The 25,528-nt window shown below is 43.2% G+C and overlaps 1 protein-coding gene across 1 annotated transcript in view; it reads right to left on the minus strand.

The window, feature by feature from the left end:
- The window catches only part of ATP10B (ATPase phospholipid transporting 10B (putative)), a gene marked incomplete at its 3' end in the record, with an annotated part of 176,413 nt that overhangs the window by 11,030 nt on the left and 139,855 nt on the right, over positions 1-25,528 (minus strand). The window contains exons 5-7 of the mRNA XM_079918658.1: positions 11,581-11,666; positions 7,489-7,595; positions 3,260-3,391 (exon numbers count right to left, since the gene is read on the minus strand). Of these exons, the coding sequence (XP_079774784.1) occupies positions 3,260-3,391; positions 7,489-7,595; positions 11,581-11,666 (325 nt within the window). The remainder of the gene's footprint in view (positions 1-3,259; positions 3,392-7,488; positions 7,596-11,580; positions 11,667-25,528) is intronic.

The raw sequence follows: 25,528 nt of genomic DNA on the forward strand, positions 1-25,528 counted from the left end.
TGTGTGTGTGTGTGTGTGTGTGTATTAATTTAGCTCTAAAGTGGTCCATCATATATACTACATTTCAATCTCTCAATAGGCATTAGGTCTGTCCTCCCAGAGGAGACTAGCATGGGGATTACTTACATTTTGTGGAAGTCCTGTTATTCAGGGGTTGGAAAGCAAGAAAGGGGCATGAGTTTTTTTTTTTTTCAGTTGTGTGGTAGAAAGTACATGGCTGGGAAGTCTTCACAGACCTGTATCCTAGTCCCTCTTTCTCTCCCATGCACACACCCATCCACCCATCCATCCATCCAATCAATCATCCAATTACCCATCCACCCGTCCACCCGTCCATGCATCCATCTATCCAACCGTCCGTCCGTCCATCTATATCTCTGTTCACTCACTCCTCCCTGCCTCCTTCCTTTCCCTCCCTTTATCCAAAATTTTTTAATTCAAGAAGGAGTCGGTCCTACTTCTTGTCTTTGAGGAGTTTCCGACCAAGTCAGGGAGTTCGATGGAAAGATACAAATCCCACCTAGCATGAGGGGTGCCAGATCCTGGAACACTACGAGAGCCCATAGTGACAGCACCAGATGCAGACCGAACCCTCTGTTTCCTTAACTGCAAATGGGGATAACAACACCCATCAAATGAGGATTGATAAGTGCACCTCGCACCAAGCTCTCTGAATCTCAGCATCCTCATCTCTCAATTAGTAATAATACCTTCTCCACGGGGTTGTTGTGAGAACAGGATAACCTAATGTGTATGATGCTCTTGGCCCCAGGGCAGGGACTATAGAGAATAAAAGGCATAGGGGTTCCTACCCTGCCCCTAAGATACTTCTTTGCACAGGAGGTTGGGTCACATACCATCAGATACAGCAGAAGAAAGGAGACTTACAGACGTGAGGTTAAGGGCCAAATGTAAGGCACAGAGTAAGGGTTACTACAGACCGTGAAAGAAGTCAGAGCAGGCTGCATGGAGGAGGAGGCCTGGAGGGGTTCTGAAGCCCAGGTGGGTACTGGGTGATCAGAAAAGCCTGGGGAGGACATTCTGGGCAAATAAAAAAGAAACACCATCTTCACACAATTAAAGCAAACATGTGATAAATGACCCTGAATGGCGCTCATTCGAGAGCTTTCACCTCCCGCGGGAGCTGTGTTTGATACGGTGCCAGCAGCGGCCTGTGTTATTCTCAGGCAGAATAGAATCCTGCCCCTCCCAATTACTTTCTCCACGTATTTATTATCTTGGGCAATCTACCAAGCTGCTTCTGGTTGGCCTGTACCTCATCTAACTCTGTGACCTTTTAATCATTCACTTCCTTTCCCTGGAGACGCAGTGAGATGATCTCCAATGTCCTTTCCAGGTCTGACGTTCCCTGAAAAACCTGTCCCGAAGCAGAGCTGACAGTTCTCCAGAATTTCCGGGGACACAGGGATGGCCCACAAAACGAACAGCTGGTTTTCTGGTTTGCCTGCTTCCGTCCCATGTGGGTGCTGCCCTTCCAGCCACGAGCCCCTCACATGGAGTGCCACTAGACACACCTGGGAAGCATATTCATTCAAAACTCCAGGCCACGCACAAGATTGAATCCCACTGTCTTCACTGTGGTGACATAGAAAATCTCTGTGGGCCTAGGAAGATCTTAAGCTTTGGACACTGTCTTTCTTTTAATCTTTTTAAATTTTGTCCACACCTCATGTCTTGCAGGATCTCAGTTCCCCTGCCAGGGATTGAACCTGGGCCACAGCCGTTACAGCACTGAATCCTAACCTCTAGGCCACCAGGGGGCTCCCTGGACACTGTCTTTTAAAAACAGTGATGGGTGCGATTTCTGACAAAAGTAAAGCGCAAACACTATAGCTGCTCACTGGCGTGGGGATGGCAGGGGGTTCTGGACTCAGCATACGAGTTCTCCCTTTTGATCCTCCCTGCTTCTTTTTGGGGTCTCCTTTAGGGTCCTGAGACCCATCCTTAGTGTTAAGCCATAGAGGGGGAGAGTGGGTAAGAGTGAGGGCCCCTCTTCCTCTACCCTCTGAGGATCTACTGAAATGGCTCCGATCACTCGTGTCTACACCTCCCACAGCTGTCTACACCTGGCCGTCGTAGAACCTGGCCACGGCCCATTTCTAATCAGGTCTCCATCCTTGGCCTTGCTCTTGGCACACCAAATGGCCGAACGCTCCTCTGCATAACATGGCTCTCCTTCCTGCCGCTGTGCTTTGCTTGTGCTGCCCCTGGGGTCAAGTGACCTCTCTCTTTCCTTTCACAGCTGCCTGCCCCATCCTGTTCCTGTCCCCGCCCTCCTCTGGTGAACACCTGCTGCATCTGGGAATCAGCTCCAGCGAGACTTTCTTCCTTGATGCTCCCACAATCCCGGTCGTGGGCTGAATAATGGCCCCCTAAGGTGTCCACGCCCTCATCCCTGGGCCCTGTGAATGTGCTACCTTAGATGGCAAAAGGGACTTTGCAGATGTGATTTAGTTAAGGATCTTGAGATAGGAAAGAAGAGCCTGGATTATCCAGGTGGGCCCAATGATGGAACTACAAGTGCCCTCATAAAAGGGAGGCAGAGGGCCACACTCCCACAGACAAGGAGAAGGAAGTGTGAGTGGAAATTGGAGTAATGCGCTTTGAAAATGAAAGAAGATGCTTCAAAGGGAGAAACACAGGCAGACAGTAGAAACTGAAGACAAGGGACTGATTCTCCCCCTGGAATCTGCAGCCCTGAGGACACCTTGGTCTCAATCCAGTGAAACCGACTTTGGACTTCTGAACCCTACAGCTATAACAGAATCAACTAGCATTGTTTTAAACCACTTAATTTGTGTTGACTTTTGACAGTGGCACTAGGAAACGAGCACAGTACCTGGTACCGCCCTCACTGAGTGGGACAGATGGTGTTACTGATTCTGTTCTCAGGTTGGACTTCCTCCTACTAGACTATGAGGACCTTCCTGCTCTTTGAGGACCGGTCCTGTGACTGATTCATCTCGTTACCCTTTCATGACAAGGGGGTGCCTGGGTTCAGGAAGTATTTCTTGGACAGATACATGATAGATGCTCTTCCTAAGATTTAGAGTACATACTACTTTCAGGAGAATGTCGTCTGCGTTTGTACTTAATTGGCACCCTGTTAAAATACGGAGTAGGCTTTCTTTGAGGCTTTTCTTTCTTTAGATGAGGAAACTGAGGCTCTGAGTTGCAGCAACTCGCCCAGAGAAACAGAAGATGATTGTGGGGTTGTCCTTTCCAGAACATTCCATACCTACAGCCCCAGTGAGGCACATGAGGAAGAGGATCCCGATGCAGAAGAAGATGTCTGTGTTCATGCGCCGCTCGATCTTGCTGCGTTTGTACCGCGGGCCGCTGTTGTTCAGCATGGCTTTTGTCTCATGGCCTTTGAGAGAAAATGAGATCGTCAGTCCTTGGCCCCTGTTTGCCTCTGGCTCTTCTCCCATGAGATTTCGATACAAGAGAAGCTTCATTCTCTAACCTGAATCTGTCCTGCTGCAGGGAGGTTCTGGGAACGGCCGGAGAGACCTCACACAACTTGTCAGCAGGTTTTTACTGAACATCCCCTACCTGCCAGACACTGGTGGGCATGGACAGAGCTACTGTGCACAGGCTGTGCCCTTGCACAACTCGAGGGGTAGCCCTCATTTTGTAGCTGTCATAGATTTGTAAGCCCATTAGGACACATTTGTAGCAAATGACAGTAAGCTGTCTTGAGGAAGGGCCATCTTTTTCTAATTTGCGCAGAGGTGCTGTTATGGGCTCAGTGGTGGGATACAGTGGTGAGAAAGATGATTCACAATCTGGTGAAAATATACAGGGAAATAAGTAAATAAGGTAATTACAGTTAGCCATAAGTCCCATGAAGTAAACAATAAATAAAGGGCTAATAAATAAGAGATGGTGTTAGAGTGTGGTCAGGGAAGGCTTCTCAGAGGAGGTGACATTTGAGAGAGACCCGAAGGGAGAGAGAAGAGTTGGGAGAAAAGGGTTTTAGGCTGGGGAACAGTATGTGCCAAGGCCCTGTGGCAGGACTGTACTTGAGGCCAGTAATTATCATGCTTGCTTCTTTGCCTAAGGTGTTGTCGTGCTCGTGCAAGAGTGGTAGTGGCTAAAGGTCTCCACCCCAGCATTAACTCTGGGCAGCTACTCTCCTACCCTGGAGTTCTGCATAAAGTTCTGTTTAAAGAAAAGACAGTAAAATTTTAAAACTACTGAGCTCATTCAGGCACCACCCCCCCTTTCTTTTTTGCAATTAGAGAAGTTCAGGACCAAAACGTAGAAGGGACCCGCTCCAAACGAAATAATAAATTGACACCAGAGCCACATGGAGAACCCAGGATTCTGACTCCCAGTCTGTTTCTCCTTCCAGTAACTCCTGGAACCCAAACCACCCAGCTAAGAGTTGAGAGTCAAACTGAGCCTTTGTCTTTAGAACAGAGCCTCCCCTTTGGGGCTGCCAAATTGTATTCACCACGCAGTACCCCTCAGCAGTCAAATTAAAAGAGACCCGTCACACATTTTCTGTGCAAAATTAGAGAAAACCAATACATCAGCTCCAGCAGTGTGGGGTTTAATGCTACTTAGCTGGTGGCCTAGTGGGTTTAAAGCAGCAACAAAACTGTAGGCGTGAGCATGCTAGGCTTATTAAATTAGACTCAAGTTGCTGCAGCTGTGCAGGGGCTGACACAGCTGTGGTTCCTGCGTGCCCCAGGCTCACCCCGTAAAAGGGGTCCTCGGACCACCCCCTTCACCCACCTGCTTCCTCACTTCCTAAGATCCCCCTGTTCTTTTGGCAAAATTTGGGCTCAAGGGGGAGGCAGTATGGTGTAGTGGATAGAATGTGGGCTCTAGTGTCCGACAGAGCTTGGCTCTGCAGGTACCTGACCTTGGGTTATAGGGAATTAATCTCAGGAGACATGTGACCCTGGGGGAATTAATCCTTTTGTAACTCAATCCCTCATCTGCAAAATGAGATATAATCGTTGCGTGTTTTGGGGTGGGGGAGTGAACTGATATACACAAAGTACCTAAATTAGTTTCCAGTACACAGTTAGGGGCTCAATAAATGTTTGCTGTGAGGGGCGCATACCTCCACACTGAATCTCTTCCTTCTGGAAAGCTCACTTGTCCATTTTCTGGCCTTTGACTGTGAGGTGCTCCCACTTTGTCCATCTGTATTACCAAGGCAGAGAATGTAGCTCTAGGCCAGTCATTCTCCCCAGGGGACACCTGGCCAAGTCATGAGAAATTTTTGGTTGTCACCTTTGAGGAGGTGGTGCTCATGACATCTAGTGAGCAGAAGCCAGGGATGCTGCTAAACACCCTATAGGGTGGCCCCCACCACAAAGAACAATCTGGAACAAATGTCAGTGGTGCTGAGGTGGAGAACCCCTGGTCTAGACAGTAACACTAAACACAGTTTGCACCATTTTTGCTCACGTTTCTTGAGGCCCTAATGTGTGCCAGGCATTGTGAACCTTATAACCCTAGGAGGCAGGGGTTATCAGTGCTCCTTGTGGTGAAAACTGAGCCAGCTTCTCAGCAACTTGCAGCCAGGCAGCGATTCAGCCCCAGGCGGCCTGAGTCCCCGGTCACGATTAACTCTCCCTCCATCTGCCTCCCCAGACACCACTCCCATCACCCACTCCGACCTTTGTTTCTGATTAGGCAGAGAAGCAAATCCATGTCTATGCAGGTTTTTTGGTGCGGTAGGGATTGTGGAAGTGTTCTTGTCTAGTAGGTCTACCAGATGGCATTGAACTCCATTGCCAAAGACCCTTGAAAGCAGTGACCTGTACTGACAAATATAGCATCCCTCCCCCAAATTAGGGAAAGCCAGCTAGATTGTGACACAACTTTTTAAAAAACATATTTTTGGTTTTTTTAAATTTAATTTGATTATTTTTTATACTGCAGGTTCTTATTAGTTACCTATTTTATACCTATTAGTGTATACATGTCAATCCCAATCTCCCAATTCATCCCACCACCACCGCCTCCCCTCACTTTCCCCCCTTGGTGTCCATACATTTGTTCTCTGCATCTGTGTCTCTATTTCTGCCTTGCAAACTGGTTCATCTGTACCATTTTTCTAGATTCCACATATATGCGTTAATATATTTGTTTTTCTCTTTTTGACTTACGTCACTCTGTATGACAGTCTCTAGGTCCATCCATGTCTCTACAAATGACCCAATTTTGTTCCTTTTTATGGCTGAGTAATATTCCATTGTGTATATGTACCACATCTTCTTTATCCATTCATCTGTCAATGGACATTTAGGTTGTTTCCATGACCTGGCTATTGTAAATAGTGCTACAATGAACATTGGGGTGCACATGTCTTTCTGAATTATGGTTTTCTCAGGGCATGTGTCCAGTAGTGGGATTTCTGGGTCATATGGTAATTCTATTTTTAGTTTTTTCAGGAACCTCCATACTGTTCTCCATACGGGCTGTATCAATTTACATTCCCACCAGCAGTGCAAGAGGGTTCCCTTTTCGCCACACCTTCTCCAGCATTTGTTGAAAAACCTATTTTTCTTTCACAGTCCCCCAAAGGGAATCTTAGGATGGATTGATGTTTTAGTGCTCTATGTCTAACAAAAGTGGGAGTCTACTCCAACCAAAATGAATCAAATCAAACAAGCAAATGAAATACTACAAGGTGTCCCAGTGAGTGGAAGATCCAGGGAAACATACTCTGGAGACTTCCAGGGAAGGTAGACACTCCAGGGGGACTCTGTTTCCTCTATAGAAGAAGTCTGCAGTTGTTCACGTAACAATAGACACGTACTGAGTACCCACGGAGTGCCAGGTGCTAGGTACTGGGGATACAGCAGTCCCAAGACCTCCCTCCAATACTTCAGGTACCATTGTGAGAAGTGCTGCTGTTACCTTTTATCAATGGGAAGCAAAATCAAAGTGCAAAGGAGAGATAGACCACCATATATGGAGCCACAAAATGCATAAAGGTAATAATAAAAACAATAACTAAAACCCATCCCGCCCTCACTTGCTACACACAGTTCTGGGTTCTTTCCATGTGCTGGGTCACTGGACCCTCATGGGGGGCCTATGGGGCAGATAGAAATATTCTTCCTGTTGTATAGCTGAGGACACTGAGGCACACAAGGTGAAGTTGCTAAGTTTGGTGAGGTTATTCCTCAGGCTCAAGGAGATACTCTTCATCCCACCTGTGGTTAGTGTCAGAAAAGTGTTAGGGACACATGAGCATGAGTCCCCCTCCCTGTCTTATCTGGATGAGTGACAGTAACTTGGAACTGAATTATGTCTCTGTGGACCAAGTGAGCTGCTGTGATTCCAGCCTCAGTTTGCTTAGCTGAGAAATGGGAAGTCACATGACTCTACTCCTTAGAACAGATGTGAGTTCCCACTGACTGAAGATAAATTTGGAGGAGGTTTTGGAGGAGAGAGGATAAAGGACAGGGACATAGGAAGCTGTCCAGGGACAGTTACCCGCGTAGATGACAATGCCAACAGCCACTTTGGTGTTTCTGATGGTGCAGCCTCGAAGCAGAAGACTCTCACTGCCAAAGCCAGTTCTGCTCTGGTCGGGATGTTCCCTGGGGATGAGGAAAGACAGGGAGCTGTTTGGTGGCCTCTCCACGCTGTCACCGGTGAGTGTCATAGAATTAGAGGGGCGAGTAACAAGATCACTCTTCTCTCCCTCAGAAGAGTGATATTAACTCAGAATCTAATCCCCGTGTTCAAGTGCAACCCTTCATTGCTCCTGGGATGTCTAGTGGGGGCTGGACCATTAGAAGGGAATTACCCATCCCTAAGGACGTAATCATTTACTCACCTAAAAGGCAGAACTCTGCTGAGGAAGCCTTAAAATAAACAGACCTCACAGGAGGTGGACCAGCGACCCTGTGCAACATCGTGCATGGCAGCTTCTCAAAAGCGAGGTACATGGAGTGTTTCCCTTTCTCTAGCCTCCAGAAGCTCTGCAATTTTCCACCTCACACTAGAAACTTCTGAGTCAGTCCACATTAGTGATTACACAGCATCTGGCCCTTATTCTATCCTGATGCCCTCCATTTGGGTTTTTCAGGAATTTTAAATATAACTTTCCCCCAACATTGGGGAGAACAGAAAAGTCATAATCTGAACCCTTAGGGATTTTTCTCCTTCTAATTCTTTAATGCTTCATGTCTCTAGGTCCAGTTATAAGTGTTTTCCATGTATTAATTAACGGTCATGACAATCTTATAAGATAGGTCATGTTTCCTACTCATTTTATAGATAGGGAAATTGAGGCAAGTTCACAGAGCTAGTACGTGGCAGAAAGGGGATTCAAACCCAGGGAGTCTGCCTCCAGAGTGCTATACTGCCACTCAATACTCCTCTTAATAATAATTCTTTACTGTGTTTGTAAACTACATTTATTTACATTATTTTATTTGTCGCTTCACAGCTCTGGGAAGTTAGTATGGTGATCATCCTCACTCGTAAGAAAGATGAAGCTCAGAGAGGGTGAGAGACTTTTCCAAGGCCACTCACCCAGTACATGGAATATCCTAGGACTTGGGAACCCAGGCCCCAGACACCAACCCTCATGTGGTTTTCACTACACCAGGGTTCCCAAGGTAGCACCCCGTTAATTGACATTGAATCGGAGTCATTCCCATTTGCAATTCTTTGAAATCTAACGAGGAAATGTCTTAGTATTTCGTTAACGTTTTTCTAGCCCTTATTTATCTAACTTTTCAACACAGAGGAGGCTTTGGCCAGTAATAGTCTGTAGTTAGAATGAAATAATAAGGGTTTTGATTTCATTTCATTAATTTTACTGCTATGAAATTTATATATGGAAAGCAATACTGCCCTAAATCTATGGCAGCCTACATAGGGCAGTGATGCCGGATGCCCACAGTGCCAGTAACATACATTTTCCTTTGGAAATAAAGCAAGCCAATTAAAAAGTTGGAAAGTAGAGGTGTTTTATGAATGTGATACAAATCATAAAGGTGGTCCGAGAATGGCTAAATTTTATGACCTACCTCTCTTTATCAAGGAGGGAGTTGGCTATGGATAGAATATTGGGATAGAAACTTGAATGATTCAATGTCAGTAGCTAGTGGTTTAAAGAGCGTTTTTTTATGATTCTCTGAGGTGATAACATATGACAGCATCTTTTTCTCCCGGTCATAATGTTCCTTTTTCAATGGATGGTAGAAAGAGATTAGCCATCTCATAGCTCTTCTATTTAGTGCTCTGTTTACAGGGATTTTTTTTTTTTTTTTTTGCGGTACGCGGGCCTCTCACTGTTGTGTCCTCTCCCGTTGCGGAGCACAGGCTCTGGACGCGCAGGCTCAGCGGCCATGGTCCACGGGCCCAGCCGCTCCGCGGCATGTGGGATCTTCCCGGACCGGGGCACGAACCCGTGTCCCCTGCATCGGCAGGCGGACTCTCAACCACTGTGCCACCAGGGAAGCCCCAGGGATGTTTATTTAACCAACTCAGAGCATTATGAGGGGGAGCATATTTCTCCACCTCAACACTACTGACATGCTTTGTGGGATCGTTCTTCGTCGCGGGCGCTGTCCTGTGCTTTGTAGGGTGCCGAGCAGCAGCCCTGGCCTCTACCTACCAGATGCCAGCAGCACCCCTTTCCCTAGCTGTGACAACCAACAATGTGTCCAGACTCGCTAAAGGTCCTCTGATGGAGCGGAGGAGATGGGGTTTGAGAACCACTCCTTTATAGAGATCTTATTGTTTAAAAGTTACATTTTCAAATCTGACATTCCTAACCTTCAAAGCATTAAAAACTACTCATCTTCTAGCCAACCTGGCTATCCCCAGGAGAACTCCTAAATTAAGGGGACCCAAAGAAGTTTCCGGAGACCTGGAGGCATCAGGCAGTGGGTTTGTTCAGGAAAATAGTGCTTATCATCTGTGGGTGCTGGGCCTTGGCAGGGATGTAGGACCACAGTGAATTCCCCAGCATCCCGTGGGTTGGCTGCTGGACTGACCAACTGGACTTTCAGGGCTCACCCATGAGGCCCGGGCAGGTGGGGAAAGACAACTCTAAGGGCAGCAGCCAGGAAGAGGAGGTGCTGGGGGTTGAATGGAACTGGGAAAGTTCTGTCTGAGATGAAGGGCCAGAGCCCAGGATGAAGCTTAGAAAGGCCGGGTGCTGGCATGAGCTGTTTGGGGGAGAAAGGATTACAAAGAGAAACCCAGCGATGAGGCTGCTCTCTAAGAGGAAGAATCGCTCAAGGCATGGGTCACTTGGGATGAACCAAATCCACAAAACTCGGGCACGAGGGGTAGACTCCTTGCCCGGGCAGGTGGCAAGCTCTACCTTGCCAGATGACTGCAACGAACCCTCTTCTCCCCCAGGAGCTCGTGCCCTTCTCGCCTGTCTCCGTCTGCTCTCTATGAGCTTTTAAAAAGTAATTTGCATTGAAAAGCTGCTATTTCTCTTGTACTGTTCTTACCCTTTCCCCTCTTATCTTGCTCCTCAAGATATCTCATATGGCCTGAGAAAATGTGGGTGGAGGGAAAGCATTGACCCTGCCTCCCAAGAAGCCTTCTTAAGCTTCATTGCAGGGCACATTGGTAGAGAAGTTGCTATAACATGTCTGAGCTGTGTGTGCAGACAATGGAAAACACACCGGGGTTGGAGTGAAAAGACCCAGCTGTAAGTCCTGGCTTTGCCTTGAAGCTGCTGTGTGCCTCTGGGAGAATCCTGAAAAATCTTATCAGATGTCCCATCTGAAAAATGGGAATCATAATTCTCACTTCCCTGGGTTGTTTTGCAGATTAAATGAGATGATGTTCTGTGAAAGTCCTCTAACTCTTAAAGCCAGAATACAGGCATTTATTCACATCTGTTACCACTACTCTTTTTTTTTTTTTTTTTCCAGTAAGACCGGCAGTCAAATGTGGGAGCAAAATTACAGTAAAACTCTTATGCTGAACCAGAGGTGAGGAACAATAACAACAATAATTGCAACAGCAGCAGTCGCATTAACTATCTATTCTGTGCCAGTTTCTGTGCTACGGGCTTTGCATATGATCAGTTCTTAGACAAGAAAAATCCTGTGATGTAGATATAATCTTTATTTTACAGATGTGGAAATGAAGGCCCAGAGAGGTTAATTAATTTACTCAAGGTCACACAGCTTGTAAGTGATAGAGCCTGGTTTCGAACCTAGGTCTGTCCAACTCCAAAGTCCCCATTCTTACCTACAGGGCAGTAAAGGCCCCTTCAGAAATCTGATCTAAATTCAGTCATACTTGCCTCCCCTGAATCAGAGTGTGGTCTCGATTTTGATGCTGTTTCACCAGAGTTCTGAACTATTAGTGAATTTAACCCTGTGAGATAATTAAATATCACTCCAGCAAAAAAAAAAAAAAAAAAAAAAAGACTAGAAAAGTTTTCCCAATTTAGTTAGTTTTCTCTAGCCCTTTTTTTTTGTGATAAAAAGAAATAAACTTCCTTAGGACCCAGATGCTTATCTGTTTGGCCATTTCAAGAAAAAATGTTTTCTAGCTGCAGAGGAGATATTTACAAGCAGCACACAGGCAGCACATACTTACATATAACCTTTAAACCTGTTAAGGTGGTTGTTAGGCTTCTCACACACGATGATGTTGTGGAAACCTTCTGGTTGGAACTGTACCTCCTGTGAAAGAGAGGACGCTGTGAGGTTATTAAGTCAGAGGGATCTCGTTTTAATAGGATCATCAGGAGAGCTAATCACTGTTAGAACCATTGCAAATAAGGTAATCCCCGCTTTGTCACACTGTGATAGTTGTAATGTGTTAAAAGAAACGGTTAAATCCTCATTAAGGAGGAGAGAATAGATGCAGATGAAAAGTTGGATGCGCTGCAAAGGGAGGGCCCTGTCCTGACCACTTTTGCCCGGCCTGGGTTTGAGTCTCTAGACTCAAGCTGCCCCACAGAATTTACTGCAATGATGGAAATGTTCTATGTCTGCACTGTATAATGTAGAAGCCACGCATTGCATGTGGCTGTTGAAATATGGTAGTATGACTGAGGAACTGATTTTTAAATTTTATTTAATTTCACTTAACTAATTTAAAGTTAAATAGCCACATGGCGGCTAGTGGCTACGAAACTGGGCAGCATAGAAATAGATGATTAAAAAAGTAGAGATTATAAATCACACGACCTACAGCTAGCCAATATTCATGTGTATACAGAACTTCCAGGCTTTAAAAAATATATGCATATACCTACATACACATTTATGTATGGACAAACATACACATTTATGCATTTCAACAATGAGATTTAGTGTTCATACAACTTGAACATTTTTACATGTTACCTGGATAGATACCTATTGCATGAGTGTCGCCCTATTTCATTTAATCCTTTCACTACTGAACATTGACATGGTTTCAATTGTTTGGCTATTGCAAAAATGCTGTGCAAATAGTAGCTAATAAAATAAGTAGGGACTTCCCTGGTGGCAAGGTGGTTGGGAGTCTGCCTGCTGGTGCCGGGGACATGGGTTAGAGCCCTGGTCTGGGAGGATCCCGTGTGCCGCAGAGCATCTGAGCCCGTGCACTACAACTACGGAGCCTGTGCTCTGGAGCCCGTGAGCCACAACTACTGAGCCCGTGAGCCACAACTACTGAAGCCCGCACACCTGGGGCCTGTGCTCTGCAGCAAAGAGAAGCCACCACGATGGGAAGCCCGTGCACTGCAACAAAGAATAGCCCCCGCTCGCTGCAACTAGAGAAAGCCCACGTGCAGCCACAAGGCCCAACGCAGCCAAAAATAAATAAATTAAAAAAATTCTCAAAAAACAAACAAAAAAACCCACAAAACAAGTAGCATTTACTAGACTCTTATTTCTGTCAGATGCTGCAATGAGAACTTAAGAAATGCTATTTTTTTTTCAAGCTTTCAATCATTTTATGAAGTAAGTACTTTGATTAACCCCTCTTTAGAGATGGGAAAACTGTGACTCACAAGGGTTAAGTGGCTGTCCGTGGTCATATCAAGACTGGGATTTGAATCCAAGTCTGAGTGCAGACCCTCTGTTCTTTACTTGCACAGCACACTGCCCCCTGGTGAACATTCTTATAGCAAAGCATTTAAAACACATTCTTGACTTCACTTTTTCTCTTTCATTCAGTATTTTAGTTGTACAATCTCTTTAAGTTCAATGAGTGGGAAAACACAACTAGGGGTGGGGAGATCTTGCTTTCTAATTCTACCCCACATTGCCTAATAGTACATTCAACTCTCGAGCCTCAGTTTTCTCCTCTGTAGAATGGGGCTGACACCCCCTCCCTGTCATCTCACTTGTGCCCCAGAAGATAGAATCCATGTGGGAAAGTTTTGAAAGGTATAACATGCTATGCATATAGAATGAAGTACTACTAAAGGTGGGATTGCAAGTGGTTCCCAGGGTAGATCTTTTAGCACGGGGAGTGAATTTATCACTCCAAGCTTCAAGGTACAGCTGTTCAAAGGAGTAAACTGATTAGAAGAAATGATAGCATTTTCTGGCTTCGTGTAAATATACTGTCCATTGGTTCTGTGGGGCGCCAACATAAACTCTCCATTCACTTGGAATAAATTAACCATCCAGGAGTTTCTAAAAATACAGCCCTCTTCCCTCCGAGTATTGATTCTTTCAGGGACAAACACTTGCCGAGTTCTGAGATGATGACAAATCACGCTGTAATTTGTCAGCTGCTTTCACGGCCCTGATTAAGCCGTGTGCTTCCCTCCTGATCTGTACCACTCAGCTCATTGCTAGCTTTCTAAATCCAAACTTATTTCAGATGTGAGTGGCAGCAGGGTCTGAGAGCTAATGATCCTGCTGCAGTGAGTCCCTGTCAGCTGTTTAATCGTACCTGGCGGATCCCCGGCAGTGCTCAAGTCTCTTGTCCCTCAGTGGGGCTTCCCAATGACCTTCCTCTTGAAGCATCCCTTGCTCTTTTATTCTTTTGGGCACTGGCCTTGGGTGCTCTGTCTCCCTCTCTACACGGAGAGGTGACTTCGCCCTTTCTAGCTCTCTGTCCTCGGGCCCCTTCTGTTCCTCCCCGAGATGGACTGTGGAGAGGGCCACACGGCCCTGCTGTCTCCAGAGACCCCATCAGCATTGCTTGCTTCTTAGGCTTTCCTGTAACTCACTCTAGGGAGCTGCTAGGAGAACTCAAGGACAGCAGCGGCGGGGGCATTGCCAAGCCCTACAAATCTATCAGGGTCCTTATTTTTTACCTTGTTCAGGAATTTCTGATTCACTTCTGACTCACTACCCCTTAGCATTTCTTAGCTTGGGAATGAAGCCCACCTAACCACCTTTTCTTTCAGACCCAGCCTTTTATCTAAGGTGTTGTCCTTATGAAAGGAACAGCCATCAGGGTACAGGAAAAGGCAAACCCTTTCCAGAGAGCACAGTGTGTTTGTGGTTCTTCAGGCCAGACCTACTGACCTGGAGTATTTACTATGTGCCAGGCACCTGTCATTAAGTTCTCACAGTAACCTTAAGAGGTGTGGACAGAAGTGCAAATGCAGATTCAATAAAGCAATTGTCTTATGATTGGTAAGTAACAGAGCCAGCAATGCAATCCACATCATCAGACTCCAAAGCCAATCACCAATCATTATTGTCTTTGTTATCATCGTCATCATCACCAATACATTTATTCCACTTTCTCCTCTCATTATTATTATTATTACAGTACTTACTGAATGCTTATTGTGTGTCAAGTATAACTAAATATTTTATACATGCTATTCTCTTGAATTCACACAATAACTCCACCAGGTAGGTACTATTATTATGCTATTTTACAAATGAAGGAACTAAGGCTTAGAGAGATTCAGTGAATTTTCCCAACGGTGCACGGCTAGCAAAGCAGAAGACAGGCTTTAACCTCAGGACGTCTGATGCCACACAGCCTGCTCTCTTAAACCACAGTGTTATTATTATTTTTTTTAATTTTTTTTTGCGGTATGCGGGCCTCTCACTGTTGTGACCTCTCCTGTCACGGAGCACAGGCTCAGCGGCCATGGCTCACGGGCACAGCCGCTCCGCGGCATGTGGGATCTTCCCGGACTGGGGCACGAACCCGTGTCCCCTGCATCGGCAGGCGGACTCCCAACCACTGCGCCACCAGGGAAGCCCCACAGTGTTATTTTGATGCACAATGAAAGATTATTGTTTCAGATCTCCTTTTGGCTCTATTTCCTTTTCTATATTCCTTTTCCACTTCCTATGACCGAAGCACAATACATGAGGTCTGTATATAGTTGACTCTTGAACAACATGGGTTTGAACTGTGTGGATCCTCTTATGCAGGTTTTTTCAATAGTGAATACTACAGTGCTACCCGATCTGTGGTCGGTTGAATTGGTAGATGTGGAACTGCGAGTACAGAGGACTGACTAAAAATTATATGTGGATTTTCCAATGTGTGGATGGCTAGCATCCCTGACCCCAGTGTTATTCAAGGGTCAACCGTATGTGGAATCTAAATTTAAAGAAAAAAGCTTATTGCCAGAGGCAGGGAGTTGTGGGTGGGTGAAATGGGTGAAGGGGGTCAAAAGTTACAAACTTCCAGTTAAAAAATAAATAAGTCAAGGAATATAACATAAGCATGGCAACAACATTTAATAATACTGTATTGCATATTTGAATGTTGCTAAGAGAGTACACCTTAAAAGTTCTGTTCATAAGAAAAAAAAGTAACTATGTATGATGACAGATATTAACTTAGACTTATTGTGATCATTTCACAATATATACAAATATAAAATCATTATGTTAGGGCTTCCCTGGTGGCGCAGTGGTTGGGAGTCCGCCTGCCGATGCAGGGGACACGGATTCGTGCCCCGGTTCTGGAAGATCCCACATGCCGCGGAGCGGCTGGGCCCGTGAGCCATGGCCGCTGAGCCTGCGCGTCCGGAGCCTGTGCTCCGCAACGGGAGAGGCCACAACAGTGAGAGGCCCGCGTACCACAAAAAAAAAAAAAAACAAACATTATGTTAGACACCTAGAACTAATATAATGTTATATGCCACTTGTATCTCAATAAAAAAATGTAAGCAAACCCCAATGTCTAGAAACTATCATCATTATCACCATCACTACCACCCTTCTTAACTTGGGTCAGATAAGGAAGAATCAAAAAGTAAATTACATAATATTGTCCTGCTGACCTTTGATTGACTGCTATTAACATTTTTTATTTCTTTGATTGTTTCTAAAAGATTTGTATTTATGTTTCATGAAAGGTTTTGCACTGGCTCACTTTCATTTTTTCTAGTGTCTACATAGACATCTGGTTGATTGGCAGCTCAAGGCATTTTTAGACCAGGGTAGCTCAACTTGCCACTCTTGACATTTTGGGCTGGATAATTCTTTGATGTTTAGCAGCACCCCTGGCCTTTACCAACTTGACGCCAGTAGCACCCTCTCCTTCTCCCCCTCAGTTGTGACAGCCAAAAATGTTTACAGACATTTCCAAATGTCCCTTGGGGGAGGGGGAAGAACAAAAAATTGCTCTAGAAAAAGTTCCAAGTTAACAGGAGATGAAGTTGCAGAGATTGAGAATACCCTCTATCCTAACAGTCCATTAGGAAAGGACACAATCCAAATTTCTTTATTTTCTTCTCTTCAGTTGGAAAAAAGTTAGGTTTTATGACTGGGGGTCATAATGACTTGTAATAAGAGAAATCTGTATATATTATTTGTATACCACAGAAACTACTGTATAAGCATGGTGGAGGTTCCTGGCAATATATGTACTATCCTACAGTTACAAATAAAAGGGGGGCGCTTCCCTGGTGGCACAGTGGTTAAGAATCCACCTGCCAATGCAGGGGACATGGGTTCGAGCCCTGGTCAGGGAAGATCCCGCATGTCACAGAGCAGCTAAGCCTGTGCACCACAACTACTGAGCCTGCACTCTAGAGCCCGTGAGCCACAACTACTGAGCCTGTGCTCTAGAGCCCACGAGTCACAACTACTGAGCTCCTGTGCCACAGCTACTAAAGATCGCACGCCTAGAGCCCATGCTCCGCAGCAAGAGAAGCCACTGCAATGAGAAGCCCATGCACTGCAATGAAGAGTAGGCCCTGCTCACCACAAGTAGAGAAGGCCTGCATGCAGCAACAAAGACCCAACGCAGCCAAAAATAAATAAAAGGGGATTTGTTATGAAAAAATAATTCATTTTTAATATATAGTAGAAAATATATAAAAATTACTACAACTAATAAGCAATGTGGTGTGTTACCTCTTCCAAGTATAATTTGCATTTTAAAGCAGGGTACCTTCAAAAGGTAGAGGTTAAGATACTAAATTGCCTAGACAGAGAACATTCTTTTGAGAATTATTACTTTATATATATTTTTAACATTTGAGAGGTTTTTTATCTGCCACCTCCTCTATGAAGCCCACCCATATCCCCAAAGACTGTTTCACCCTAGCCAACAAAAAGTGCTCTTTTAACATGTTTCCACATCAACTCTCATGCCTCCATTTAACACTGATGTATCTAGATCTCTGCTTCCTTGAGTAAACTGTCAGCTTCCTCTAGAGCATCTCCTGTGATACCTTGTGTTAACAGGCACACTATAAAGATTTGGAGAGGTAAGGTTAGTGCTGGGGAGATGAATATTATAAATATAAATACTGAAAGGTGATGGATGAGGAGGTAACAAAGAAGACCTCTCTGTAAAGACTGCCCCACACAAGTAGGAAAAGCCCCAGGTACAAATCTTAACTTTGATTCATGGGAATAAGATTGCTTCTTGCAAGGAAATTCTTTGGCTCAATTAATTAAAAAAAAGAAAAAAAGCAGTCAAAATCCTAGATCCCAACATGGGCCAGACTAGTCTCCCATCCATCCATCCATCCATCCATCCATCCATCCATCCATCCAACGATCTATGTATGAGCCATGGAAGTGAGAATTAGAGAGAAGGAAGAGGTTATTGACACAAATCAATTATTGCAGCCATAAAACAACTCAAAGTTCCCAGTTTAGCTGGATGTGTCAATGGTGGTATCAGTGAAAGCAAAGAAAAGTGAGCCAAGTGTTAGTGTGTAATGACTCTCCGGGATTAATGTACTCCTCACTGACCTATGCCCTAGATACAGTAGGCTGTATCCTCCTGGGGCAACCGGGAAGGCCATGGTGAAACAAAGAGGTTGTGATATATTCCTGTATCTAGACTAGGCCATTTCCTTTGAATTAGCCTCAACTCTTACTTTCCTAGGCTTATTTTTCACTATTATTCAAAGTTGATCAATAAATATGATTACATAAATGTATGGATGATCTTTTGAAATTGTCTGTAGTGGATAGATGTTTTCTGGTGACTCACTCTCTATCGTGTTCTCCTTTCTTTAACAATCCTTTAACTTCCTTTTGGAAAACTACCTTTTCTCCCTGGTTCATAATCTTAATGAGACTATAAATCACGATGCCCTGCCCACTAAATTTGCTCACTGTGGGACTTTGCCTTGAGTAGAATAACTCAGGGAAGGAAAAACAAAGGAGAACATTAAGTAATTGCTGCTACCGATATTCTCCTGCTGAGCTGAAATTTCCTGGTACTTGTTTCTGAGCCTGGTTCTTCAGATTTCCTTAGAATCTGTGAGTCATATTGTGTACTTCACCCCTTCCACCTCACCTCCCGGCACATTTTTTGATAATTCCGTTTTGTTTAAGTGAGCCAGAATCATTTCTGTTCCTTGAAAACAAAGAATCCTAATCAACACAGTGGTCTACTCAGTCCACTGGACATCTCTAGGCCTTTAAAAAATAATGATGTGTATTTACTTGGTAAAATCACACTTCACAAAATGCTGCCCCTTATTTATGTGATCTTATTTGATCTTCCCAACTCTTCTGTGAAGTGTTCAGGACAGGTTAGTCCCACTTTATAAGAGAGAAACCTGAGTGTTGGTGATGCTAAGTAACTTGCCCAAGGTCACACAGCTCATGAACACCCACATTTGTCTGATTCTAAAGCTTGTGCTTGTTCTTTGCTGGATGTAAGCATTTAATGCTGTCTTCTTATAGAGCAAACCCTCTGAGCCTTTTTCATGATGTCTTTGCAAGTTTTTCTCATTGACAATTCCCTTAAACCTTCATTGCCAAGCTCAAGGGTTTACCTCTTAAGGACCCATATGTCTACCATAGATCATACAAATTCTCCTTCCTTTGAGCCTAGACAATTTGTAACAGCCATACCACTCACTTGGAACTTGAAATGTTTTACACTTTTATTTGTCAAATACCAAGCTGTTTCTATAAGCCAATTGGTAGATGAAGCACTGCAACTTGTGTATACATCCCCATGTGCACCAAAATGCTGTCTGTAGACAGAGTAAAAATAACTCTAACACATACATGGTTTTCAAATTTCTGTAGGAATTCCTGAGATCAATAAATACCAATCCATTTAAAAAGGTCACCAAATTCATGGTCGCTTTTTGTTTTAATTTATTTTCTTAACTAACGGACACTGAAAAGACAACCACCTTCAGGGAGGAGGGATTTGGGGGTTAGGATTATCAAAATTTTTTGATAGTCACTGAGGGTATTTATGTTAAAGAAAAATAGGGACCCACAGTTCTAAGCTCTTACAGGATAGGGAGTATGTCTTAGACCATTCTGAAACCCCTCTACAGCCATTAGGAAATATTCAAGAAAGATTCTGCTAGCCAGATGGCAGAGTAAGAAAACCATGAGCTCAACTCCTCCCATGGGCGTATCAAATTATAACTATTTACAGAGCAACTATCGATGAGAATGACCTGAAGACTAGCAGAAGAGAGCTTTCAAAACTAAAGCTATAATGAAGGAACCACAAGGAGATGGGTAGGAGGTACAGAGATGTGGTAATAGTCAAGACCCATACCCCCAGGTAAGCAACCCACAGATGGGAGGATAATTCACAACTGCAAAGGTTCTCCCTAAGGAGTAAGTTCTGAGCCCTACATCAGGCTCCCCGGCCCAGGAGTTCTGCATGAGGAAGACAAGCCCCTAGACTACCTTGTTTTGAAGGCCAGTGGGGCTTGTGTATGGGACAGCTGAAGGAAACAGAGACTTCATTCTTAAAATTCATATGCAAAATCTCACACACTCTGAGACCCAGAACAAAGGCTGTCATTTGAAAGGAGCCTGGGTCAGACCCACTTACTAATCTTGGAGAGCCTCCCAGAGAGGCAAGATGCAACTTGGACTCCCTCTGGGAGATGCTGGTGGAAGTCATTTTCAGAAGCTCATTCTACCACGAGGACTCTGATGCTGCCAATTGCCATCTTGAAGTCCTCTTTCTAGCCTATTAGAGCTGGGGCCTGGCCCCACCCACCAGCCTGTGAAACACAATGATTCAAAATCTATGCAACACAGCAAAAGCAGCTCTAAGAAGGAAGTTTATAGAGATACAAGCTTACCTCAGGAAACAAGAAAAATCTCAAAAGAACAACATAAACTTATACTTTAACTAGAAAAAGAAGAACAAACAAAACTGTAAGTTAGTAGAAGAAAAGAAACAGTAAAGATTAGAGTGGAAATAAATGAAATAGAGACTAAAAAACGAAAAAGAAAGAACAATGAAATTAAGATCTGGTTCTTTGAAAAGATAAACAAAATTGATAAAGCTTTAGCCAGACTCATCAAGAAAATGAGAGAAAACTCAAAAAAGTCAGAAATGAAGGAAGCTACAACCGACACCACAGAAATACAAAGGATCAGAAGAGATTACTATGAAGAGTTATATGCCAATAAAATGGAAAGACAGAAGAATGGATAAACTGGTAGAAACATATCATCTCCCAAGACTGAATCAGAAAGAAATATAAAATATGAACAGATCACTAATACCACAAATGAAATTGAATCAGTAGCCAAAAAAACTCCCAATAAGCAAAATTCCAGGACCAGATGGCTTCACAGGTAAATTCTACCAAATACGTAAAGAAGAGTTACTTCCTACGCTTCTCAAACTATTCCTCAAAATTGAAGAGGAATGCTTTCAAACTCATTCTATGAGTTCAGCATCACCCTGATTCCAAAACCAAAGACAAAAAAAGAAAAATTAGATATGGGGAGAGGGAAGGGTAAGCTGTGACAAAGTGAGAGAGTGGCATGGACATATATACAATACCAAACGTAAAATAGATAGCTAGTGGGAAGCAGCTGCATAGCACAGGGAGATCAGGTAGGTGGTTTGTGACCACATAGAGGGGTGGAATAGGGAGGGTGGGAGGGAGGGAGATGCAAGAGGGAAGAGATATGGGAACATATGTATATGTATAACTGATTCACTTTGTTATAAAGCAGAAACTAACACACCATTGTAAAGCAATTATACTCCAATAAAGATGTTAAAAAAAAAGAAAAATTACAGGCCAATATCAATGACAAATATATATGGAAAAATCCTCAACAAAATATTAGCAAACCAAATTTAACAATACATTAAAAGGATCATTTACCATGATAAAGTGGGATTTATTCCAGGGCTGCAGGGATCATTCAATATCTGCAAATCAATGTGATGCACCATATTAACAAACTGAAGAATAAAATGTCATATGGCCATCTCAAGAGATGCAGAAAAAGCTCTGACAAAACTCAACATCCATTTATGCAAAAAAAAAAAACCTCTCAACGAAGTGGGCATAGAGGGAATACAACTAAACATAATAAAACCCATGTAAGACAAACCTGCAAGCAACATCATACTCAACAGTGAAAAGCTGAAAGCATTTCCTCTAACATCAAGAACTAGACAAGGATGCCAACTATTACCACTTTTATTCAACATAGTATTGGAAGACCTAGCTATAGCAATCAGACAAGAGAAAGAAGTAAAAGGCATCGAAATAGGGAAGGAAGAAGTAAAAGGTCACTATTTGCAGATGACATGATACTACGCATAGAAAATGCTAAAGACGCCAACAAAAAACTACTAGAACCCATCCGTGAATGTGGTAAAGCTGCAGGATACAAAATTAATACATAGAAACCTGTTGCATTTCTATACACTAACAATGAACTATCAGAAAGAGAAATTAAGGAAACAATCCCATTTACATTTGCATCAAAAAGGATAAAATACCTAGGAATAAATCTAACCAAGGAGATTAAAGACCTGTATTTGGGAAACTGTAAGACACTGATAAAAGAAACTGAAGACAACACAAACAAATGGAAAGATACACGATTCTCATGGATTGGAAGAAATAATATTGTTAAAGTGACCATACTGCCCAGTGCAATCTATAGATTCAATATAATCCCTATTAAAACACCAATGGTAAATTTTACAGAACTAGAACAAATAATTCTAAAATTTAATTAGAAGCACAAATGATGCAGAATAGCCAAAATAATGTGAGAAAGAACAGAAGAACTGGAAGTATCACACTCCCTGATTTCAAACTATACTACAAAGCTACAGTCATCAAAATGGCATGGTACTGGCATAAAAAATGACACATAGATCAATGGAACAGAATAGAGAGCCCAGAAATAAACCCATGTTTATATGGTCAATTAACTTATGACAAAGGAGGCAAGAACATACAATGGGGAAAGACAGTCTCCTCAATAAATGGTGCTGGGAAAACTGGACAGCTACATGTGACATAAACTGTACTACTTTCTCATACTACATACAAAAATAAACTTAAAATGGATTAAAGACTTAAATGTGAGACCTGAGAGCATAAAACTCCTAGAAGAAAACATAGACAGTACATTCTTTAACATCAGTCTTAGCAATATTGTTTTGGATCTGGTTCCTCAGGCAAGGGAAACAAAAGCAAACTTCCAGTTACAAAATAAATGAGCCATGGGGATGAAATGTACAATATGGGGAATATAGTCAATAATAATGTAGTATCTTTTTATGGTGACAGATGGTAACTAGATTTGTGGTGATCATTTTGTAATGTATAGAAATATCAAATCACTATGTTGTGCACCAGGACTAACATAGTGTTGTAGGTCAATTATAGTTTAATACCAGCCAACCAATCAAACAAACTCATAAAAAAGAGATCAGATTTATGGTTACCAGAGGCAGGAGGTGGGGCGGGGAGGAATTGGATGAAGGCAGTAAAAGGTACGAACTTCTAGTTATAAGATAAATAACTATTAGGTAAGGAATGTACAACATGATTAACATTGCTGACATGAATTAACATTGCTGTATGTTATATATGAAACTTGGTAAGAGAATAACTCCTAAGAATCCTCATCACAAAGAAAAACATACTTTTTCGTTTTCTTTTATTGTGTATCTATATGAGATGATGGATGATCACTAAACTCATTGTGGTAATCATTTCATGATGTGTGTCAGTCACATCACTATACTCTATACCCTAAACTGAAACAGTGCTGTATGTCAATTGTATCTCAATAAAACTCAAAGAAAAAGAAAAGCAAAACAAAAAAATGAAGAGCTAAGCGCATTAAAAAAATAAAACGAAAGATTCTGTTCATTTAAGAAAGAGAAATCAGCTAAACTCTTTCCTCCAACAGAGAATGCACTTATATACTGAGCTTTTATCATAAGGTGATGTATGTGAAAAAGAAGAGTTGAACAAGGGATTGCCAAGCTTCTGCAAAGCTCTCAGAGTGTGTTTTTACACAACCCTCAGGTTAGACGACTAGAAGAGCCAACTCCACTCCACGCCAGGAGGAGAATGACAAAGCAGCATTTGTAAGTCATTTGTGGACTCTGCAAGGACTCACAGGCTCACAGGAACTCTGCAAGGATGGGGGTTACAGGGTACACAAACCACACCAACCTGGGCAGCTACACAGGAGATATACTGAGACCTTAGAAGAGTGCTACTTAAAGTGGTTAAAAATTTTTTTTTTTCTTTTTTTAGCATACTAGTTTGGATAAATGGTAGAATTAAATGTTCTTCATGCTCCAGCTGCTGAGTCAGGTGACTGAGGTTTCCTCCCTGACATGCAAATTAATCCTGTGATTTCTGAGAATTCTATCTGAAAACTAATGACATTTACCAGCACTCGATAACCTTTCTGCTTTCTGGTCAGAGTCCTTTTCAAGATAACCTGCAACAGTGACTGGCAGATACTTTCCTCTCTGACTCTGGATGAGGAAATTGTCTGCATGTGCAAGTAACTGGGTCTTCCTACCTGCCCCAGTGATTCCCACAAAAGCACACAGAGAGGGCTGGAGGGCTGTGGGAGAAAAGGTCTATTTAAGGATTCCTTATAGTCTGTGTTCCCTTTTTTTTAAGTGGACAAATATTCTGATTTTTATTCAGGGCGAAGACTAAATTTAATCTTGAAATCTTCCCATGACATTTTTCCAACAAAAAGGCATGGGTATGGCATGTGAAGCTAATACTGAAAAAAGAATGATTTCTTCTGTCATTCCTAAAAGGAATCAATTAATTATTTATGGAATTGTTTGTTAACAATTGTCTGTTTAATTCCCTCTTAGAGCCTGTATGTCTCTTGTTTACACCTGGACCCCCAGAACATGCTACAGTACTTGCCGTATAGAAGGCATTCAGTCAATACTTGGTGAATGAATGCATGAATGCATGCTGGAAATATGGGCAGCTGCCACCAGATGGGCAGTGGAGCCTTAAGGGAGTGTTGCAAAGATATTCTTTTCTGTACACATTTTTATTGCTGTGGATAACTGAGACGCAAGAAAATGACATGAGATCCAATGTTCTGTACCTCATGTTTTGGCAAAAGAGGTGACAAAGAAGAGAGTATGAATTCCAGTTTGAGAAACTCTATATTCAGTTATTTCCAGAAGAGATGATCATAATGAGTCACCCCTGTGATAACAACAACAACAGTGACAAATCCTAACACAGTGTCTGGCAACAGAAGGACCTAATTGGGTGCTGGCTGAGTAAATGAATTTATCAAATGAACTACAAAGAGGTATGTGCAGTGGTTGAGAGTGGTAAGAACGAAGTCTATGGGAGCACAAAGAAAGGAGGGATTCATCCCACGTACCTGGTGCCTAGGCAGAGAAAGGGCAGATGGGAAAGGGCTTTTGGGGAAGAGGAAATGCCACTGGGAGCTATAGGAGAGAGGACATTGGACCCCCCTCCTTAAGCATAGATGACCTTGGTTGTACCTAAGTTAGGCTTATATAGCCCTGATGCAGAATAGATGCAATGGATATTTATTGCTGTGCTGCTCAGTACCCTCCTGCTTCACAGGCCAATTTCAAATATGAAGTTGAACTAGAGGATGCCAAGGACAGAATCCTTCCCCAGTGGCCAGAGTGAATTGTTCTAGGGGTGGGCACATGATACCAGCCAGGCTAATCCCTGGGATGCTTTTCAAGTGGGACAACAGGGAAGGTCCCCAGTCCCTTTTTGGGGGGTGGGGCATAAATGCAGTTTTATTGGTGCCAATTTTTCTTCCACATGAAAGAAACTGGTTTGAGAGACTAAAACCAAACATGGAGAGAAATGTAGACAAAGGAGATGGAGACTGTACTGATGGATAGAAATTTCGGGTCCACA

Source organism: Stenella coeruleoalba (genome assembly GCF_951394435.1).
Source record: "Stenella coeruleoalba genome assembly, chromosome: 3".
Classification (NCBI taxonomy): domain Eukaryota; kingdom Metazoa; phylum Chordata; class Mammalia; order Artiodactyla; family Delphinidae; genus Stenella; species Stenella coeruleoalba.